General features: G+C 43.6%; 1 protein-coding gene across 1 annotated transcript in view; it reads right to left on the bottom strand.

The window, feature by feature from the left end:
• Positions 1–18169, bottom strand: part of ntm (neurotrimin) — a 221928-nt gene extending 203759 nt beyond the window's left edge. The window contains exon 1 of the mRNA XM_057054068.1: positions 17944–18169. Coding sequence (XP_056910048.1) covers positions 17944–18004 — 61 coding nt within the window. The 5' untranslated portion in view covers positions 18005–18169. The remainder of the gene's footprint in view (positions 1–17943) is intronic.
• Between the last annotated feature and the right edge of the window lie 268 nt (positions 18170–18437).

The raw sequence follows: 18437 nt of genomic DNA, 5'->3' as shown, positions 1-18437 counted from the left end.
CCGCAGCTGCACGCCGCTACAACCCCACTTTAGAAATCAAACGCTCTGAAATCACAAAGGTAGGAAGTATGACTTTTCCCGTGCTGAATGGAATCTTGTAGGCCTTCGTTCTTATCCAATAAAGCGCTGCTCCGTCTAAGACAACAGCGACTGAAATGATATTAACGAGCAGGCTTCTCCATCTGCCGGGGAAGCAGGGAGGGATTGTCAAGCACTCCACTAAAGCCCTTTCGAGCTGATTCCCCTGATGGAAGCCTGTGACTTTACAAATTCCCTGAAAAAGGTCACGAGGAAACAGGCTGCAGCGCGCCGGCTGCCTGTCTGAGCGTCTGTCTCATCAGATATGATTCCTGCACAGCCTGAGTTTACCGAGGCCGTCTGAGCCCGCGCAGGTTTGCATGTGCAGGAGCTGATGTGGCAGCAAAAGCGGTGTAGCTCTTGGTGTGAGCATGTCAGCAGGGGACAGGGGGGTAAATCCTGATCACAGGTCGCCTCCATGACCGGAGGAGGGCCTTCCAATCAGAAACCAACTGTGGAGAACTTGGATTTTCATTGGTAGCTTTTTCCACTGAACACAAGGCTGAAGCTCATAAGCAGTCAGAACAGTGGGGAAAGGGAGGGGGGGGCAATGGAATCTCCTGGAACAGGGAAAAAGGATCTCAGCACAAGGAGTAACATTAAAGCTCTGTCTCCAGAATGTGACCTCCCTATCATTACTTGATTGCGGTCCGTCTGCTCTGACCTTGAAATCTTAATGATGCTCTCTTATTGCTCTGATTGGGGAGTCTGAAAGGTCAAACACATCTGAGTCTGAGTCTAACAATCAGCCTCCCTGACAGATCCCTAACTGCCGGTTCTTGGTTCTGTCCATTGAAGGAGGAGGATCGTTTCTTAAGTATAGATGAGCTCCCAGCCAGTGACAGGAAATCTGGTTGGAATGACGGACACCTGACCAAACAGCAGCAACGAGCAGCACTTTAGTCACAGCATCTTAATTGAATTGAATTGAACTCAATTCAAAAGATTTTATTCGTCCCCGAGTGGCGGCGGGAGGCGGATGTCAGCAGCACAGAATAACAACGAGATCCGATATTTATAAAAACGAATAAGCGGCAAATAATCCAAAAAGTAAATAACCCACAGTCTCACATTTGTGTTTCCCCAGTGGTGGTTCTAACGCTCTCTTGTTGCAGGAGGTTGAATATTTATAAATAAATGACCAGAGAGGAAGCCGCTCGCTTTCGTTTGCATCACATTAATCCAAATTATTTGACATTTAGGGCTCTTTTTGACTAATTGTGTGGAGGCAGCGTGCAGAGAAAAACACATTAACTTTGATAGAAAGTTTCTCATTTTTGGGTTATTTTCCTTTGTTTCCTGTGTCACAGTTTTGGTCATCAGGCCGTGAAGGTAAAGGTGTGTGTGTGTGTGTGTGTGTGTTTCCGTTCGTTGTTACGTGCACATGTACATGAACAGCTGTCACTGGAAAAATGCCGCTTCAGCGGTTTGGGGTCCCGCTTTAAAAATCCACAGTGCGACACAGGATAAGTTCAAGGATGAAAACGGTTTTAATAAAAACTGTTTCAAAACTGGTTAAAACGGGTTGAAATTTAACAGCAGGCCTGCAAACAGAAATATGCCAAAGAGTTAAACATAACTCTTCCTAGACCATTAGTCATCGGGCTTGTTACGTTCTCTGGAATTGTTATTTTATCATATCATTGGCTTACGATAAATGAAAGAGTATAATCATGTGTATTTAATTCAATAAGTTTTATTGGAAGGTAGAAAAGCCCAGAGCTGCTCCTGCTCTCCAGTAGAGTGAAGGTTTCGGTATCGTCCCAGGACCACAGCTTAAATTACTGAAATTATTTGAACAAAAGGCTCTTGGATTCCTTTGAATACTAATGGAAATATGATTTCCCTGTATACCCACCAAGTTGTAGAGCTAAAAGAGCTGCTGTGAAAACAACTTCCAAGAGTCCCGCCATCTGTTTGGAGAGATACAGGATGTCGGCGTTCTCAGAGAGGAACCGCAGAAAATGCTATGAGACAGGAATGACTCAGTTTATTCTCTAGATGTCCTCATTTGGATTTTTTTAAAACCTCTTTAGTCCCCCGGAATAAACCTGGCAATCAGGAGGAGCTCAAAGTGTGGGTTTGGCTTAGCCTAGCGCAGCGTGGGGATGGAGTTCTCCTCACCTGCTTCATGCAGGAGCGTGTGATGAGCGCCATAAAGCGCGCGTCATGGTGCTGGACGGATGCCGGCTGACAGCCGCTGACAGGGAGCCACGGGAGTGTAAACACGCGGTGGGTGGGAATTACCCACGCTGGAAAGTTCGATCAATCAGCTGGAAATGCAGCAACAAGGAGCCGAGCGGTGGTCAATCTCCGATACTTCAGCAGGGACACACAAAACAAGCGCCTCAGCCTTTTTCTTTTCTCTTCTCTTCAATGCTGTCTGGAACACTCAGGCAGAAAAAAAAAACATAATGGATGGCACCGGAATGGTGTCCACCTTCCCAGAGGACATCACGGATGCACGGTCCTCTGAACAGCTGGGGGCGAGGCTAAAGGACACCACGGACTCTCCCAATATAGCTACATTTAACCCAGCGGCAGCGGCATTTCAGGACACTTTCTTCCTCAATATTTAGGAAACATTCCTGCATTCAATTCATGTAAAAGCAAAAAACTCAAGAGTGTCAAAGAGGAATTTGAAGGTTTGGCTTCATGCTTTGTTCTTCATTCACGGTTAAACGGTTATTGTGTCCCTGAACGAATTTTTAATACCCAATGTCAGAGTTCTTTATTTCTTCAGCGCTAATTGATGTTATTTTAATTTTTGGGACGGATAAAGATTGTTTTTATTGTATTCTAAAATTCACAACCTTCCACCGTCAAACAATTTCAAGATCTCCACGTTACACAAAGAAATAGACCTTCTTTTTTTATAATCGATATAACGTGGATAAGACAGATAGCAAAAGGGCCCATTTCCCTGAACATGAAATATATCAGATGTATTCAGGTGTATTGACCAACACAAACAAACTTTATTCACGAGTCAATAACGGCTGTCTGAACAGGACCCCTTTAAAAAAAGACATTTTATTTTAGAGCTTTTCACACTGGAGGAGAAAAATGTGTTGTTGCTTTTTATCCTGTGAAAAAGAGGCACCACAAAAAAAAAAAAGAAAAGCAGCTGAAGTTGGAGACGCCGAAGATCTTACGGATATTGTTCTGATCCCGCGCACGCTCAGCTAGAAGCACTCCATCCCTTGGTCATTGGCCAAGACGTTGAGGGAACCAGTCCAGGACTGGTGATTGCTCAGGCTGCGTTCAGGCTCCGGTCCACTCACACACTTCCTCTAGTGGGCAAAAGTCCTGCAGCATGAATCACATGACTGTCAAAACACGTTTCCACGGTAACAGAATCGCGTTTCATAAAAACAGAAGAGTGGGCCAGCCTGCAAGCACGCCTGAGTGAGGCGGCGCTGCCCAAGACGCCCCTGCTTCCAGAGAGACCTCAGCCTTTCGCCAAGTGTGTGAAAGAACTTGTGTCCGCCCCAGCAACGTGGCGGCGCCGTTAGTATGCAACGCAGGGACGCTGCTGTCAACAGGAAATAGATGATTCCGCTGCCAAACGGCAACAAAACACGCAATGAACTAAAAGAGGTAAAAGATTTATGAGGGTGCGGCGGAGTTGTTGCAGAGCTGCGCGTGAAGCCGCAGAGAGACGGAACCTCGGGGATCCTCGTTGGCCCGTCCACCCAGGAGAGAGGGGGGAGAAAAGCCCCGAAGGTCACACGGAGACCAGCACATTCAGCCTTTTCACCTCCGGATGTCTCCGCGTTAAACTTGACGCCTTCACCTGCACTGCGTCATCAGGCATCAGACAGGTTACCTAGGTAACCTGGAAGCAGCCTGTGGTCTTTTTGGGAGCACTTTTATCACTTTTATCACTTTAGTTTCTTTGGCTGCTCCTGACATGATTTAACCAGCTTTTAAATCCTCTCCAGCTTTATTTTTTTTCACGTCCTGCCGTCGAAGCAGAAATTAATTCTGATTTATTAGCGAGTGAACCCCTCCTCTGATACCCTCAGCATGTTGCTTTATGTCTGCGAGGGACGCACCTGAATTAAAAAACTTAAAATTTAATTGAAAACTTAATTGAAATTTAAATCTTGTGATGAGTCCAAGTCAATCAAGCTTTTTTTTCTATAAAATTAAGCGTCGATATTTTTTTTTTTTAAAAGCCTTAATGGAGTTGTTCTGAAATGAGATGAGAGGATTGGAGGAAGAAAGGATCAATGGAAAAGTGGAGGAACATGAAATGAACAGACACCCGACGGAAGAAATGAAAGAAAAGACGGAGTAGAAGACAGCGCAGTCTGTCATCCTCTCCTCCATAGGGGCAAAAATGCACCAGAAAATTCAAAAATCTGTTATAAAATGTTATAAGCCGAGAGGGAAAAGGGAAGTATAAGTCAGTGCTGGTTGGCTGGTCAGTAAAACCAGCCTGCTATGATGTTTTTCACTGCAGAGCGGCATTATTTTCAGGAAGTGGACGTGCATTGCTTTGTCTTCATGAACGTGCTTAAATCTGGCCTGTCACAGCTGAACGCACACAGCACAATATAGGCCCCAGGGGGGCAGCTTACGGGTCAGCAACACCCTGCATATTTTCCCAACTTTCCCCAAGTTGCTTTTCGTTGTTTCTGATTTATTTTTCCCCCCCCCCGATAAAATCCAAGAGTGTTTGACATCAAAGCCATTTTCTCAATATGTTAAATCTAAGGATCTTTGGGAAACATTTAGTTCCCCACCCGGTCATCCCATAGTGACTTTGAGGATTCGCCTTCTTTTATCTCCTGTTGAGCCGTCTTTCATCTCTTCCACGTGTCAAGGAACTTTTACATGAATGCTCGGGACGTCAACAGCTCCCACGTTTCACAACAAAGTCAACACAAGGGCAGAAGAAAAGCAGCTGCACTTGTTCTAGAAGAGCATCCTGGGGGTAGCGAAGCGTTGGCAGAAGTGGACGCCTACGCCTGTTCTGCGTTCCCACCGTCCGCTGGAGAGGAGCAACGGAAGCACTCGGGAAGAGTAGACGGCAAAGGCCTGAGCTAAATATGGTTCGGATGCTAAATAGGGACATCTCATAACGGAGTCAATGGAGATACCAGATGACTGTACATGGATTGCTAATCAAAAATGATTCTGGGTTGATGTTTGTCAGCCGAGACGATCCTGAATGTCGGAGATGAAAAGGGACTAATAATAACAGGAATAGTACATTTATCCGAAGTTCACCTTGAATTTCGAGTGTTCCGACATTTACAAGCTCATAAAATACAGATTCCTCACGAGTGCTCTAATTAGATTTGCAGTTAAAGGCCGCTGAGGCTTTATTGTTCGGAATGGCCGGAGCCCAATCAGAAAATCTCAGCGAAAGATGCACAAACTAGAACATTCCCTGTGAGGGTCATATTCCTGCACACTTCGTGTCGCCACTGATGAGTAGAACAAAGGAATAATGAGCAGTTTCTACATACAGTAACCATCTAACATTTATATAGCGTGTTATTAGTGCTCCAGAGGAGAAGCACAAAACGCTCAACTCACCAATTTAATAGCGCTTCTACTCGGAATTGTCAGATTCCAGCAGGTTTGGACATTATCCAAGTCTTCTCGCAAAAGGACTCATTAAAGCTTATTTTCACAAGGAAATGGTTTTGGGGTTTCCAGGACAACAGTACCATAGTTAGCGCCCGAAGATGGAGAGACGGCTCCATTAGGAGGGGCAAAGGAACATTATTTGAGCCGTTTGGAAGCTGGGATTGAAGGCAAAGTCACCGGAACACTGTTGCTTTGCAGAAGTCAGCAATGCGATTTTGATTAATGGGAAACATTCATTTTCGTATTGACCATTTAAAAGACTATTAAGACGGCCACTCGAGCGTGAAGCATTAATTATAAGAGCGGTCTAAGTAAGCTTCCATGAAATTTAATCAGTATTGTACAGTTGGCAGTACTGCAAAGGCCTTTGAGGAAGGAGGCTGTAAATGAAGTCCTAAAACAACTGTCATATTAAACTTTCACTGCCAAGGTGTTTTTTTTAGTTTCCGCTCATATATTTTCATTTAAATGTTTAGTAGCAGCCTCCGAGGGTAAACATCGGCTCGGGTCACCAGACTTTCCATAAATCCAGAGCACAAACTGGTCATTTTGGTCAGTTATCGTCACAACCCACCACTGTTGCCCCGCCCCCACTACTATAAAAACTGGCCCCTGCCAATCTCCTGGGGGGGGTGGTAAATGGGTCTTTGAGCTCCGTCCATATTCGAGGCTTTTTTTTAAATTCCCAGCATGCACGTGCTTTAACCAAAACTTAGGGGCGTACGTAGTTCCACTTTAATGAGGGTTTCATGTATTACCTCTGAATTGGTCACTTTATAATGTCGCCACGACGACTATAAAAGTCCAAACAAGATTTACTGTCGGTCCCAAAGGATCCAAATATTATGTCTCCAAAGGAAACTATAACTTCCTGGACCCGGCGGTGCTGGTCCACAAAACAGCACCAATGATGCTATTATGCTAATAAAATCAAATCATTGTGATTTAAAGACGCAATTGGATGAAAAGTTCACTGTTATTACCTGGATGGTTGACGCTGTTCACACTCCCCAGCTTCACATTCCCGTCAACAACACAAAGACTCGGCGACGTTCCGACAGCAACACTGGCCGTCGGTCACGTCCACACACGACTACCATGACGTCATAGCGAACACTGAGCTTCACACGTGCACACAGCCTCATCTGACCATTGTCACTTTATCAACGTGTTATTAACATCATCTGGTAATAAAGCAAATAAAACCTCCTGTTGATGCCTCATAAATACAATGTTGATACAAGGTGTGATACATGACAGTGGCCGAGTGCACGACATCACAATAATAGGAGCAGTAATAGCACTAGTAATAGTAGCTGTAGTCATAGTAATAGTAGTAATGGTAGCTCTAGTAATAGTAGCAGTAATAGCAGTAGTAATAGCAGTAGTAATAGTAGCTGTAGTCATAGTAATAGTAGTAATAGTAGCTCTAGTAATAGTAGCAGTAATAGCAGTAGTAATAGCAGTAATAGCAGTAGTAATAGTAGCTGTAGTCATAGTAATAGTAGTAATAGTAGCTCTAGTAATAGTAGCAGTAATAGCAGTAGTAATAGTAGCTGTGGTAATAGTAATCGTAGCAGTAGTAATAATAGTGTGGTAATAGTAATTGTAGCAGTAGTAATAGTAGTGTGGTAATAATAATTGTAGCAGTAGTAATAGTAGCTGTGGTAATAGTAATCGTAGCAGTAGTAATAGTAGTGTGGTAATAGTAATCGTAGCAGTAGTAATAGTAGTGTGGTAATAGTCTGTTAGAAGAGAACCCAGGCGCCTGTGGTATCCTGGACTCCTTCACAGCAATTCCCCATTAGGGAATAACAAGGCATTCCATCACGAGCACAGGAAAACATAGACAGGACACATGTGGCTGTGGAGGTAGTAATAGTAATAGTAGCAGTAGTAATATTAATAGCAGTAGGAGAAGCACTAGCAGTAGTAGCAGTAGTAATAGTGGTAGTAATTGTAGTGGTAATAGCAAAAGTATCAGTAATATTAGAAGATAATAAGAATAATAATCATAATAGTAGTAGTTTTATTAGTAGTAGTAGTAGTAGTAGTAGTAGTAGTGGCAGCAGCAGTAATTAGTATTCCAGTACCTGATGCTAACTTTTTAGTGTACAAACATACGTTGAGGCTTTCAGTGCTTTCAGTACCATTTGAAGTAATGAATAAATAAGGAAATTCTACATTTTCCGTTGGCATTAGCATAAATCACTGGTGGGTTTTCATCTCTTTCCTTTTCCTCAGAGTGTTTTGCTTTATTGATGTCACTTTCTGGCCTCTTTACCTAATAACTCAGCGGACGCCAGACGGCATCCATTATGGTTAAAAGAAAATATATCTGTAAAAAGCCTGTAAAGTGGCCTCAACTGATCAGAATCACACTGTATATGTTATTTTAGACATTTGTGTACTTATCTCTCATTTTAGTTCTTTTTTTAAAATAATTACTGAAAAAAAATTCTAATTGTAAAGTAACAACACATTTTTATTACCTTTTATGCCAATAAAATGATGCATTTATTTTGGTTTTTTCCCCCTGAGGTGTTTTAGGAAGAGCTGGACGCTCAATCAGGAAATCCTTCTTCCTGATCATAATTGGTCTGCAGGGAGATGAATATTGTTTATTACATTTTACTATGGTGATCTGCAACGTGCATATTTCTGAGACGCCGTTAAAAGCTGGTTTTGGAACCAGATATTGTTCTTTCTGGGATTGTATAATACGTCTGTATCGGCAGCACTGGTTATATTTTCATATCAACATCAGTCAGACGAGCAAAACCAAGCTGATACAACCGACTGATGATTGTTTTCATGCACCGCAGCTTTTTCGTGCTGGGTTTCTTTGGGCGTATGAGCAGCGAGACCAAGGTGATATGTGTTGGCGTGGAACATGAACTGGTTTCTGGAAGCCCCATCAATAAGAAAAAGGAAAGGAAAACCTACAGCATTTCATTTCCTCACACAAAAACTTGTGTCATGAAATTATTATTCAATGTGGAATTCCCAGTTGAAAAAGATTCATCATTAAATAATAAACCTGGGCATCATCGTGTGTCTAGATCAGGGGATTTACTGGCATCACTTCTAATAGAACTAAGTGGAGATGTGTTTCCATCTGTATTTCTGTGAATGCACCAAAACACATCATCAAGTCACATCATTTCACTTTCAAGCCTAACTAGCATGTATTGTGTGCCAATTATCACTGATGGAGTTTGTGCAGGGCTGAATCGGTACATGTGAGCCTTTCCGTGGGGCTGATTGGTTTATCTTAAAAGGCTGCTGTTGAGCTGACTGCTATTTAAAAATTTCCTTTGGTGCGGCATCACACGGAGAACACAGATGTCATCTCTGAGATATGGGATGTTGATGGATGTTGACGGTTGTACCATCTGAAATGATCCAATTTCAATTAATTGGTCTAAAAAAATGCAAGAAATAAATTTGGACTGAAGCACAGAGGATTCTCGGTATTGGACAGGTTGGAAGGTGTGCTGTAGCACCAGAGGTACCAGGATATCCTCAGTGCACCACCCAGTTCAGTAGTTTGACCAAGGTACCGAATCCCCAAATGCTCAGATAGGCGACTCATCGAGGGGGGACCCTGCCTTTGTCCACATGTAGCTGGGATAGGCTAGTCAAGGAAGGAAGGAAGGAAGGAAGGAAGGATGGGTGGATGGATGGGTAGGTAGATGTGATGGAGAGTGATGGAGAAGTTTCGAAAAATCGAACTGGGCCCTGGAAGAGTAGAAGAATCCAAACTAGAGCCTTGACAAAATTCTGACCCTGATGAAGTCCAGAGCATGAACGGTAGCGAGAAGAAAGCAAAGACAGCGAACTCAAGGCCATACAGGGTTTTACAGGGTTCTTTTCATTGAATATACTTTCATCTGGGCTGTGACGACACCAACGACTCCAATGGGTGGTAAAAACTCGCCAAGTACGCTTAAACGCATCTCCAAATGAGACATCTTGCTTCAAAAGTAGCTGCTGCCCCAAAAAAGAATGGGAAAATGTCCCGGTCACATCGGAATATCTCAGCCCAGAAACTATGTGGTAAATTGCACAAGTGTTTGAACAGATGGAGGAAAAGCCGTGATTGGGCACCCCAAAGGCTTCGAGGATCAAAAGTTGAGGAAAGAAACACAGATTTTGTTGGTATGCACTGTCTTTTGCACATTCAGGCTCTGTTAAGAGTCGAATATTTGCATCGTTGTGTGAGGAACTGGGAGCAGAGCATAAAACCTCATCGCTCTACTGTATAGGGAGGTACAAGGGTTGTCACGTAGCAAGGTCCTGACCCGCGGACTGGATCCGCAAAGCTGCTGTGCAAATCTGGCAGACAGATTTCATCATCGAAATGAACTGAACGCATGAATGCAAGGCCAAAAGGAAAACTTGCTTACAATCACAGATAGAATAAATGGGGGTTCTCTTGAAGGTCCAGCTCTGGGAACAGCAACCTTGAGATGTTCCCACTCACCGAGCCAGGGCAAGAAGTGAACACCTGCGCTGCCCTGAGCAAGATAATGGGTAAACATTTGAAAATGCTTGAGGAGAAGATTATTTCATTTGGTCTTCACTCCATGCATTGACTGTGTTCGTGACCCAGAGAGCTCAGCATCAGTTGTTGGGACGGACGTGACTTTACAGGAGCAGGAGGGACTAACTGGACTGTACCAAGATCTCTGTTTAAAGCTAAGCTTTGCTGACCTACCCTGGGACAGTTTGTGGGTAACCACTGCAAAGGAGCTCCCCATTCTGTCACTCCCTTTTTCCACAACATATCTGTGTACGCTGAGCTTTTGAGGCCTAACTGCTATAAAAACTAAACACAGAGAGGGACTGAGAGCTTTTGAGGAAGAGCTTTGTGCAGATCTGTCCTAAGTTAGGGTTAGGGTTAGGGTTAGGGGTTAGGGTTATCCATCAGCCTTGTATCCATCGGCACAGGGCCAGGTTTTAGGCTGAGTTAGTATAACTAGAATGAGAAACTACACTGTCATTATTTTGGCTCCATTTTGTAATTAAATTGGTAGGTGGTGTGTTATGGGAGTTTTGTTTTTTGTGTAAAGAAAAATGTGCTTTCACTCAAAAATAGCTGAAAAAGACTAAATTGGACAAAACGAAACGTACACTCTTTAGCAACAATGCTTAAAGAGGGAGTTTTCCAGGGTGATAACAAAGCCGTACACTCTTTAGCAACTATGCTAACAGAGGGAGTTTTCCAGGGTGATAACAAAGCCGTACACTCTTTAGCAACAATGCTAACAGTGAGAGTTTTCCAGGGTGATAACTCCTTCCTGACATCTTTCTTACCCGGTCTTTGTGATAGCGTGCAGGTCCTTTCAGCTGTGCTCCAAAAGTAGTATTGATCTGTTAACTTTGCGCTCATCAATCACAAGGTTAGAGGAATGACTCAGATAACATCAGCCCACCCTGTCCTCCTCCAGTGGGAAATTTGGAATTGATATGTCTGTTTTCCGATGCATTTTTCAGTGTTGGTGCGGCTGCGCCACCTTTGTCTGCAGGTGGTAACACATCATCTCAGACGCGCAGCACCTTAGATGAGATACAGAAAAGATGAGCTTCTTAAAAAAACTTGGGGTTCACCGACCTTTTGAGAAGATGATTAAGAAGACAAATACATTAAGATTAGTTCTCTCCGGAGGCTCGGCTGTCTTTAACATTCCCAGATTCCCACGCACGATCGTTTGCCAAAGGGGATTCCGCTACAATCAATGAGACAACTAATTGAAATATTATCTCCTGTGCTTGGTACAAAAGCCAAGGCAAGCCTCAATAACTGCGCACGGGCCATTCCTCATTCTATGTGCTTTCGAACCAGTAAGTCGAGCCTGTGCTCCAAGCTTGAAACGACCACGGCGCTGGTTGAGCAGTTACATCTGTCCACTTTCAATGTCACTGGTTGGGTTTAAGTCTTAAGTGGCCATCTAGCAATCAGAGATAATGTCAAGGATCTGGGTGGGAGATGGAGGGGGGTTAATACCGGTCTTTACCATCTGCTAAGCTAAGGAACATCTGACTCTCCTCACCAATAAGGTAACACTAAAACCCTTAACAAAAAAAAGGTTGACTGCATCATCAGTGCAGGCTGGAGAGGTACTTGGTGAACGTTAGCGTATTTCAAGACAAGACCTAGAGAAAGCTCATAACAATAAGGAATTTCCTTATCATGCAAAGGACTATGAATTATTTATACATTAATCTCTTTGTTGAAATCTAGACAGTGTTTGTTGGGAATCTTAGAGTATGACCCTTGCATAGCACATGGAAATGAAAATATTACTTTATGCATGAGTGTCATCATAGGCCAAAGCCTTTCAATCAAAATCTACAGCTACACCTTAATAATACAGGGTACAAGAGGGTGCCAAGTGAATTTAGAGCATGTTAATATTTAGCCACAGTTCCATAAGTTATATTATCTAAATACAAATATGACATTATATACTTTTATACGTATAGTCCAATACCTGAAGAGGACAGCTGAAAAAGTAGTCCCCTTTTTACCAACAATCCCAGGAACTTTTATTACCAGGACTTTAATTAACTGGATAAAAATAGGTCCTGTATTTCATGAATTTCTAATTCCTTTGAAGAGCCATTTAATGTGGTATTAATAAAAGACCTCAAAAACAAACAAAAAGTAAAAGATCAGTGCATCCTTCCTGGTCCCCTTTTTCTCAACTAAGGTGTCCAAACCAAGGAAAGTGTCCATCAGAGAAGACCCTGGAGCCTCTCTGGACGTGTGTCCATCATCTAGTGAGGTATCACTCACAGAAGGAGTCATGTGACTCTGAGGATCTGCAGAGTAAATGAGAGAAAGGCAACATCCGCCCCCAGACGTGTCCCTCCGTGGCCGTGAAACGGTTCCGTTCTGTTCAGTTCTGTAATTATGCACCTGTTTGGTCTCACTTTGCCTCCTCTGGTCTTCCTACAGCTCAAGTTTGAGCTCTTTGGCCAAACACCATCAGACACACACTGATGGAGAGCACTGTAATGCTCCAGCTTCACAATGACGATTATCCCATTTCAGTGGATTTGCGCTGAAGATTAATTCCAGAATAACGAGCTGTTATTTGAGCAATTACCATGCGCAGCTCGAAAATGTTACCAAGCATTGCTGCAAGGAGTCCGTGAAAGCATCAATAGTCTTTGAGTGGAAAACACGGAGCTTTCTCGACCCACCTGACACACAGTCAGAGGGTCTTCTGCACAACCTGTGACAACTGCTTCCAGAGCTTCAGGAGTTTTAATGCTTGCATCGTAAGTCAGTGGAGGACTTTTAAAGTTGTAGGTGAACTGTTTCACAACCTCTGGACCGCCTTCGGCTCACAGGACACATCGGGGGCAACGTAAAGCACCAAATGGACAGCAGGTCGGCTGGGAGAAGACAGCCTGGTGAACGAACACAGCCTGAAGTCGCTCTTCCCCTCTGGATCGCTCTGCCAGGTCACATGACCTTGAAGTGGAGCTGCTGGAGCATCAGCCGAAGTAAAACTTCTCAAAAAGCTGTACATTTACTTTTGTTCGACTGTTATATCTAAGAGGGGAAGCAAGTGGGGTTTGGTTCGATGACAATAAAGCCTCTGATCTCAAATCTACTCAACGTTATAAAGGAAGAGCAAACAACAGCGAAATCATCAAAGATAGTTGCTGCTCACAATCTTCTGAGATTTATTGTTTCCTCCTTTGTCTTCTGAACTGTCAGCAGACTGACGACTTGAAATTGTCTATTTCCCTCCTGCTGTGTGAACAAATCAATCCGACTGCTATTAAACTGTTACTAGATTCATTCCACCAGCAGCAAATGATTAATTTGTGACATGAACACCCAAAGGCATCACAAAGACACCGCGCAACACGAAAATTGTCACCACAGGAACGTCAGCGACAGCTGGGCGACAAGTTTTTCCAATGCACAATTAACCTTTTCCAAAGTGTTTCCTGTGAATTTCAACACAAGTCTCATAATTATATATAAGAAATACTTAATGTGGGACAAAAGACAAAGCTCCAATAAACTTGTGAAAACGCTTTTCTGAAGAAATTGTTTCTACGTGTTCGTCGGTGATGTCGCCTGTTCATATTTTCAGATCTAAATAAACTGCTGAAGGGGATCCTTTACACATAACGGCGAGGACGAGGGAAAGCTGCAGCCATTACCATCACGGTTCATCACATTTATCGTGATCCATTTTTATCGTGATAAAACACTAACAGGAGAGGTCTGGAGGGAAGTCAGTCATGTCAGAATCTCCTGAGCAGTTTCAAACAGCCCATAAACATGAAAAACAACATGTCATCCATCCGAAATGTTCACAGGTTTATTCACAAGTAGACGTTGAAGGTGTTTGCATGTTTATTCTTTATTTAGTTGAGCTTCAGCAGATCGTTTTCTCCAGCATTTTCATTATCATTATTATTATCGTTATCATTGTCATTATTATTATTATTATTATACTAATAATAATAATAATGACAATGATAACGATAATTAACTTGATTATTATTATTATTATACTACTAATAATAATAATAATCAAGTTAATTATTGGCCTATTTTAACAAGTAAACTTATATAATTCACAGATTGTAGCAAGCTCTCATATGTGAGGTGAGTGTCACAACTGGAATTGTCTTTCTTCCTCTGTTGAAAGTGTGTGAGAGTGTGTGAGAGTGTGTGTGAGTGTGTGTGAGAGTGTGTGAGTGTGTGTGTCTGTTGACAGCGCGCATGCACGCACACTTCCTGTTCAAATGCACATAATCAGGCTTCCAAATGCTACACATAAGTATATTCTCCATTTGGCTTTCAAAGCATTTCACAATGTTTATCACCTTTTCATCGTGCACAGGTGGTTGTACCTGCACGCTGCTGCCAGCCATCTGTTTGTGCTGCCTGGAAACTCTGCCCTAATGCAGGCTGATCCAAGAGGACACGGACAAAGACAGTTTTCTACTGCTGTACAGTTCTTCCCTTGTTGCCTTGAGATCCCCACTGAGGAGCTGTATCCTTGCGATAAGAGGACAACAGACTCTACCCATCAACAAGGATCTCAGTGTCTTCAACAAAAGGCTGCACACAACAAGCACCGCTGCTCCCTCAGCAACAGTACTTTCCATCTCTGCTCTCTCATCTGATCATCCAACATCAGATGTTGCTCCTAATTTCATTTCGTTTTAATTCTGGTGTTTGGCTGATGGAGGAAAGAGAAGGGCGCAATACACAGGCCTGTCAGCGTCTGCCAAAGGAAGTGAAAAACAAGAGTTTGTTCTGCGTCCTGACAACACGGTCACCACTGTTTTCCTTCCACCACATATGGAGAATCAGGGAGACTTCTCAGACAACGAGTCTGCCTGATTAACACTGTTTATCTTAAGCTGGATTAATGCACTAATGAGAAATTGGGCTCTTTTCTTTGTGAGCAAAAGCACTGATATAATCACTACTGACCACAGTCCTGCTAAAAAGGGAGGTTATGCTCGGTTTGCATGGAACTCGATAAGCCGCTGGGGTTCTGGATGCTTTAGCAGGAACTTCTCTCCACCTGCTTTGTGGCGAGGACAGTAACAATGATGCCGCAGGAGGTGGCCTTTGTCTGAGCCGCGTCACCTTTACGAAAAACACCCGCTACTCTGAAAATACTAGATTCTTCCCTGATGTCAACCAAGCCATGGTGACATCAGTCTCAGCCTGTGTCATTAATCAATGAAAAGAATCCAAGCCGTATTAACACAATACTGTTATCCAACAACCTGGCTGCACGTCTGACGCGTCCACACACAGAGAGCCGTCTCCTATTCAACCAATATCACATTAAGTGTGGATGCTGCTAAACTCTAATAGGTTTAACACTATTTTTAGGCAGGAAAAGAGAGCGAGAGAGAGAGAGGGATGCAGAAAAGTGCCTTCCCTCTGTTTCTTTGTACCCTTGTCTCTAGTGGCCCACGGTAGCCTCGCGGCAATGTTAGCGCTGCGCCCCTCCTCAAGGTGCAGGAAAAGAGCTTTGGGCACTTATTGCTATCGACTGTGAACCACATGCACGGTGATTTCCAGCAGAGCAGCTGCAGCCTGGGTGTGCCCACTTCAACACTCCTCCACCCACATGTCTTCCCAGGCCTCCGTGGCCGGTCCTGCTCCCCACCTCCTCTGTTAATTTCGCACCTGCAGCGTTCTCTCGGCATATTTTCAGCAACATCTTTTCCCAGAATCTCGTCCCTTTCATGAAGCTTCACAATAGGGACAATCTGGGACTTTAATCAGATCCGACTATGAGAGGACCTACTGTACTTGGAACAGACACTTTTTGTTTTAAAAATAGGCCCACGGTCTAGAACGCTGAAACACAGATGCCAGCAAACTTGGCAACTAAATTCATATGGATATAAAAAATCTGACCGGAATAATGTGGAAAAAGGCCGTTAGCAACCAACGGCTTGAGCCCTTCCTGTCAGAAGCAAGATGCTTTCTGTCCCCTCTACTTGTACAAATAACGACAATAAAGTTCAATCAATCAAGCTGTGCAAACACTGTTTGGAGAAAAATATAAAATATATGACAGACAGCTTAAAAAGACAGTGAGACAGACATACTGCAGGTATCACAGATCACAGTTGGGGGGCAGGAAGGTAAAAAACTGAGGCAGGTTGGTACGTTTTTGCCCTCTGAGACTTAACAGTGATGGCAGATCTTTTGTCTGACTCTCCTCCAGTTATAAACTTCAACAATGACATCCCATCATGGCTTCTGCTCACCGTAAGGCACACAAGGAAAAAGCTCCGGTCTCAGGAGATTCAAAATGTAATGAGAATTTTAAAAGCACACACTGTCTGATTCAGTCCAAATGTGACCCAGCAGCCTCTATACAACTATTTATTTATTCAGTTAAATGGAATAAATGTTTGCCCTACTCTACTCTTTTGTGTTCCTGCAAGATCCCAGTTTCCCAAAGGGGAATCTATTTAAATTCCATCTCATCTCATCCAATACATCTCTAATTCTGCTGGAGATCTACTGATAAATCAGCACATTTTCACTTGCATCCTCTAGAGATGTGATGTGACTGGGAACAGACAGGGAGTCGATCTTTCAAACAATGCAACAGGAAACAAAAGGGAAACAAAAAAAAGACTATTTTCACTTGCTGCCATTACAGCAGCAATGTCTGGGGCTTTTCGGGGCTGTTCTCAGCCTTCAGGTCCCATTTTGCCAAATCCACGGTAGGCAATGCTACATGGTATTCCCAAAGACGTGCGTGCAGAGTGTCGTCGAGAGTTTAACCGTGTCCTCTCTGGACAGAAAGAGCGACTAAATCCATCTTCTTCCACTGTATCTCTGACACACAGTGAGGTTTAAAAGATTTTTTTTTTTGTTAGAGCTCCGCGGGTTTAAAATTCTCTCTAGGTTCTAGCACCGGATTCTGGTTTTCCTCCACTGCAGAAAAGGTTCTGAGAAAATGTAAAAATCATTCTTTGGTTAATATTTATTCATCTATTTGCTTCCTTTCCATTTATTTTTTCATTTAAGTAAGTAAGTATGGAGACCAACTGATCTTACAGCAGCGCGCAAATGAATTGGCCTTGTTAAGAGTCATTTCCCTTTAGTTTATTTTTTTATCCACTCATTTGTCTTTAATCTTGAGGAGCTCCTCTGCTCTGCCTCTTGACTGCCAGCAGAATACAAGGCTTAAGTGGGATGACCTGACCACACGTGGATTAGGAACTAATACTTAATCAACTTTGCGCCAGAGACCTCCTGTCCGAGAGCTTCAGCCTGCGTCAAAATGATCCACATACAAACACGTCATGCGCCGGGTGGGGGTGGGGGGTGGAAGAAGGACAAACTCCGAAGCCTGTCAAGTGCATCTGTGTTATGGAGATGCCGCCTGGTCACAAGCTATAAAGCCATCTCCCCGCGCTTCTTTCCCCCCCATCTGGAGGTGGCGATGTTCAACTAAGCTGCGGCTGAGAATTGGATTAAACTTTGCGCGCAAAGGCTGCGGCATAATACAACTAAAAAAAAAAAAGGAACATTCAGAAAATATCTGGCAGGAAAGTCAAGCCACCAACACAGCTCAACTGCACTTCAGTAATCTCTTTATTTAAGCTGCGGCTTAGAGCGCCAGCACAATGTCAAACATAGGCACAAAGACTGTGCGCAACAACCACCAGGCAAGTGGAAAGAGCCAAAGAGCGCCAGGGCCAGCGATCGCAAGTGCCCCTCATCACATCACTTACCTTGCTCCATCAGCAGGACGCTCATCCCGACCAGCACAGCCCAGTACACCGGATTCTTCATCTTTATCGACCTGATGACGGAGGCTCTTCTCAGCACCGGGAGAAAAAAAACAGCCTGGGACTGGGTGAAAATCCTGAAAAGTCTTTTTTCTTTAAGCTCCCGCTCCGACTGTGCGAGTACAGCATCCACCAACGCACGCAGCGCTCCACAAAGTCCTCCTACCGGCGCGTTATTGGCGGCAGGGCTGAGAAAAGCTCACCGTGAGGGGAAGCAGTGCTTCCGGTTAACACGTTATTCGCTCTCCGTGTCCAACTGGACCCGCAGCCCACAAACAGGCAACGGTGCTTTTAATTTGTAGAAACAAAGCAGGCAACTTCCGGTGCAGCCGATTATTTATGCCATTAACGCGGCGCCTGGAGTGAGAGCAACTATTTACGAATGAAAACTACTCATTTACTGATCATTTTCTTAGATACCTTCTGTGCCTGTGTGT

Source organism: Takifugu flavidus, chromosome 14, assembly GCF_003711565.1.
Source record: "Takifugu flavidus isolate HTHZ2018 chromosome 14, ASM371156v2, whole genome shotgun sequence".
Classification (NCBI taxonomy): Eukaryota; Metazoa; Chordata; class Actinopteri; order Tetraodontiformes; family Tetraodontidae; genus Takifugu; species Takifugu flavidus.
The sequence above is the reverse complement of the archived record's forward strand: the minus strand, read 5'-3'. Positions and strand labels throughout refer to the sequence as shown.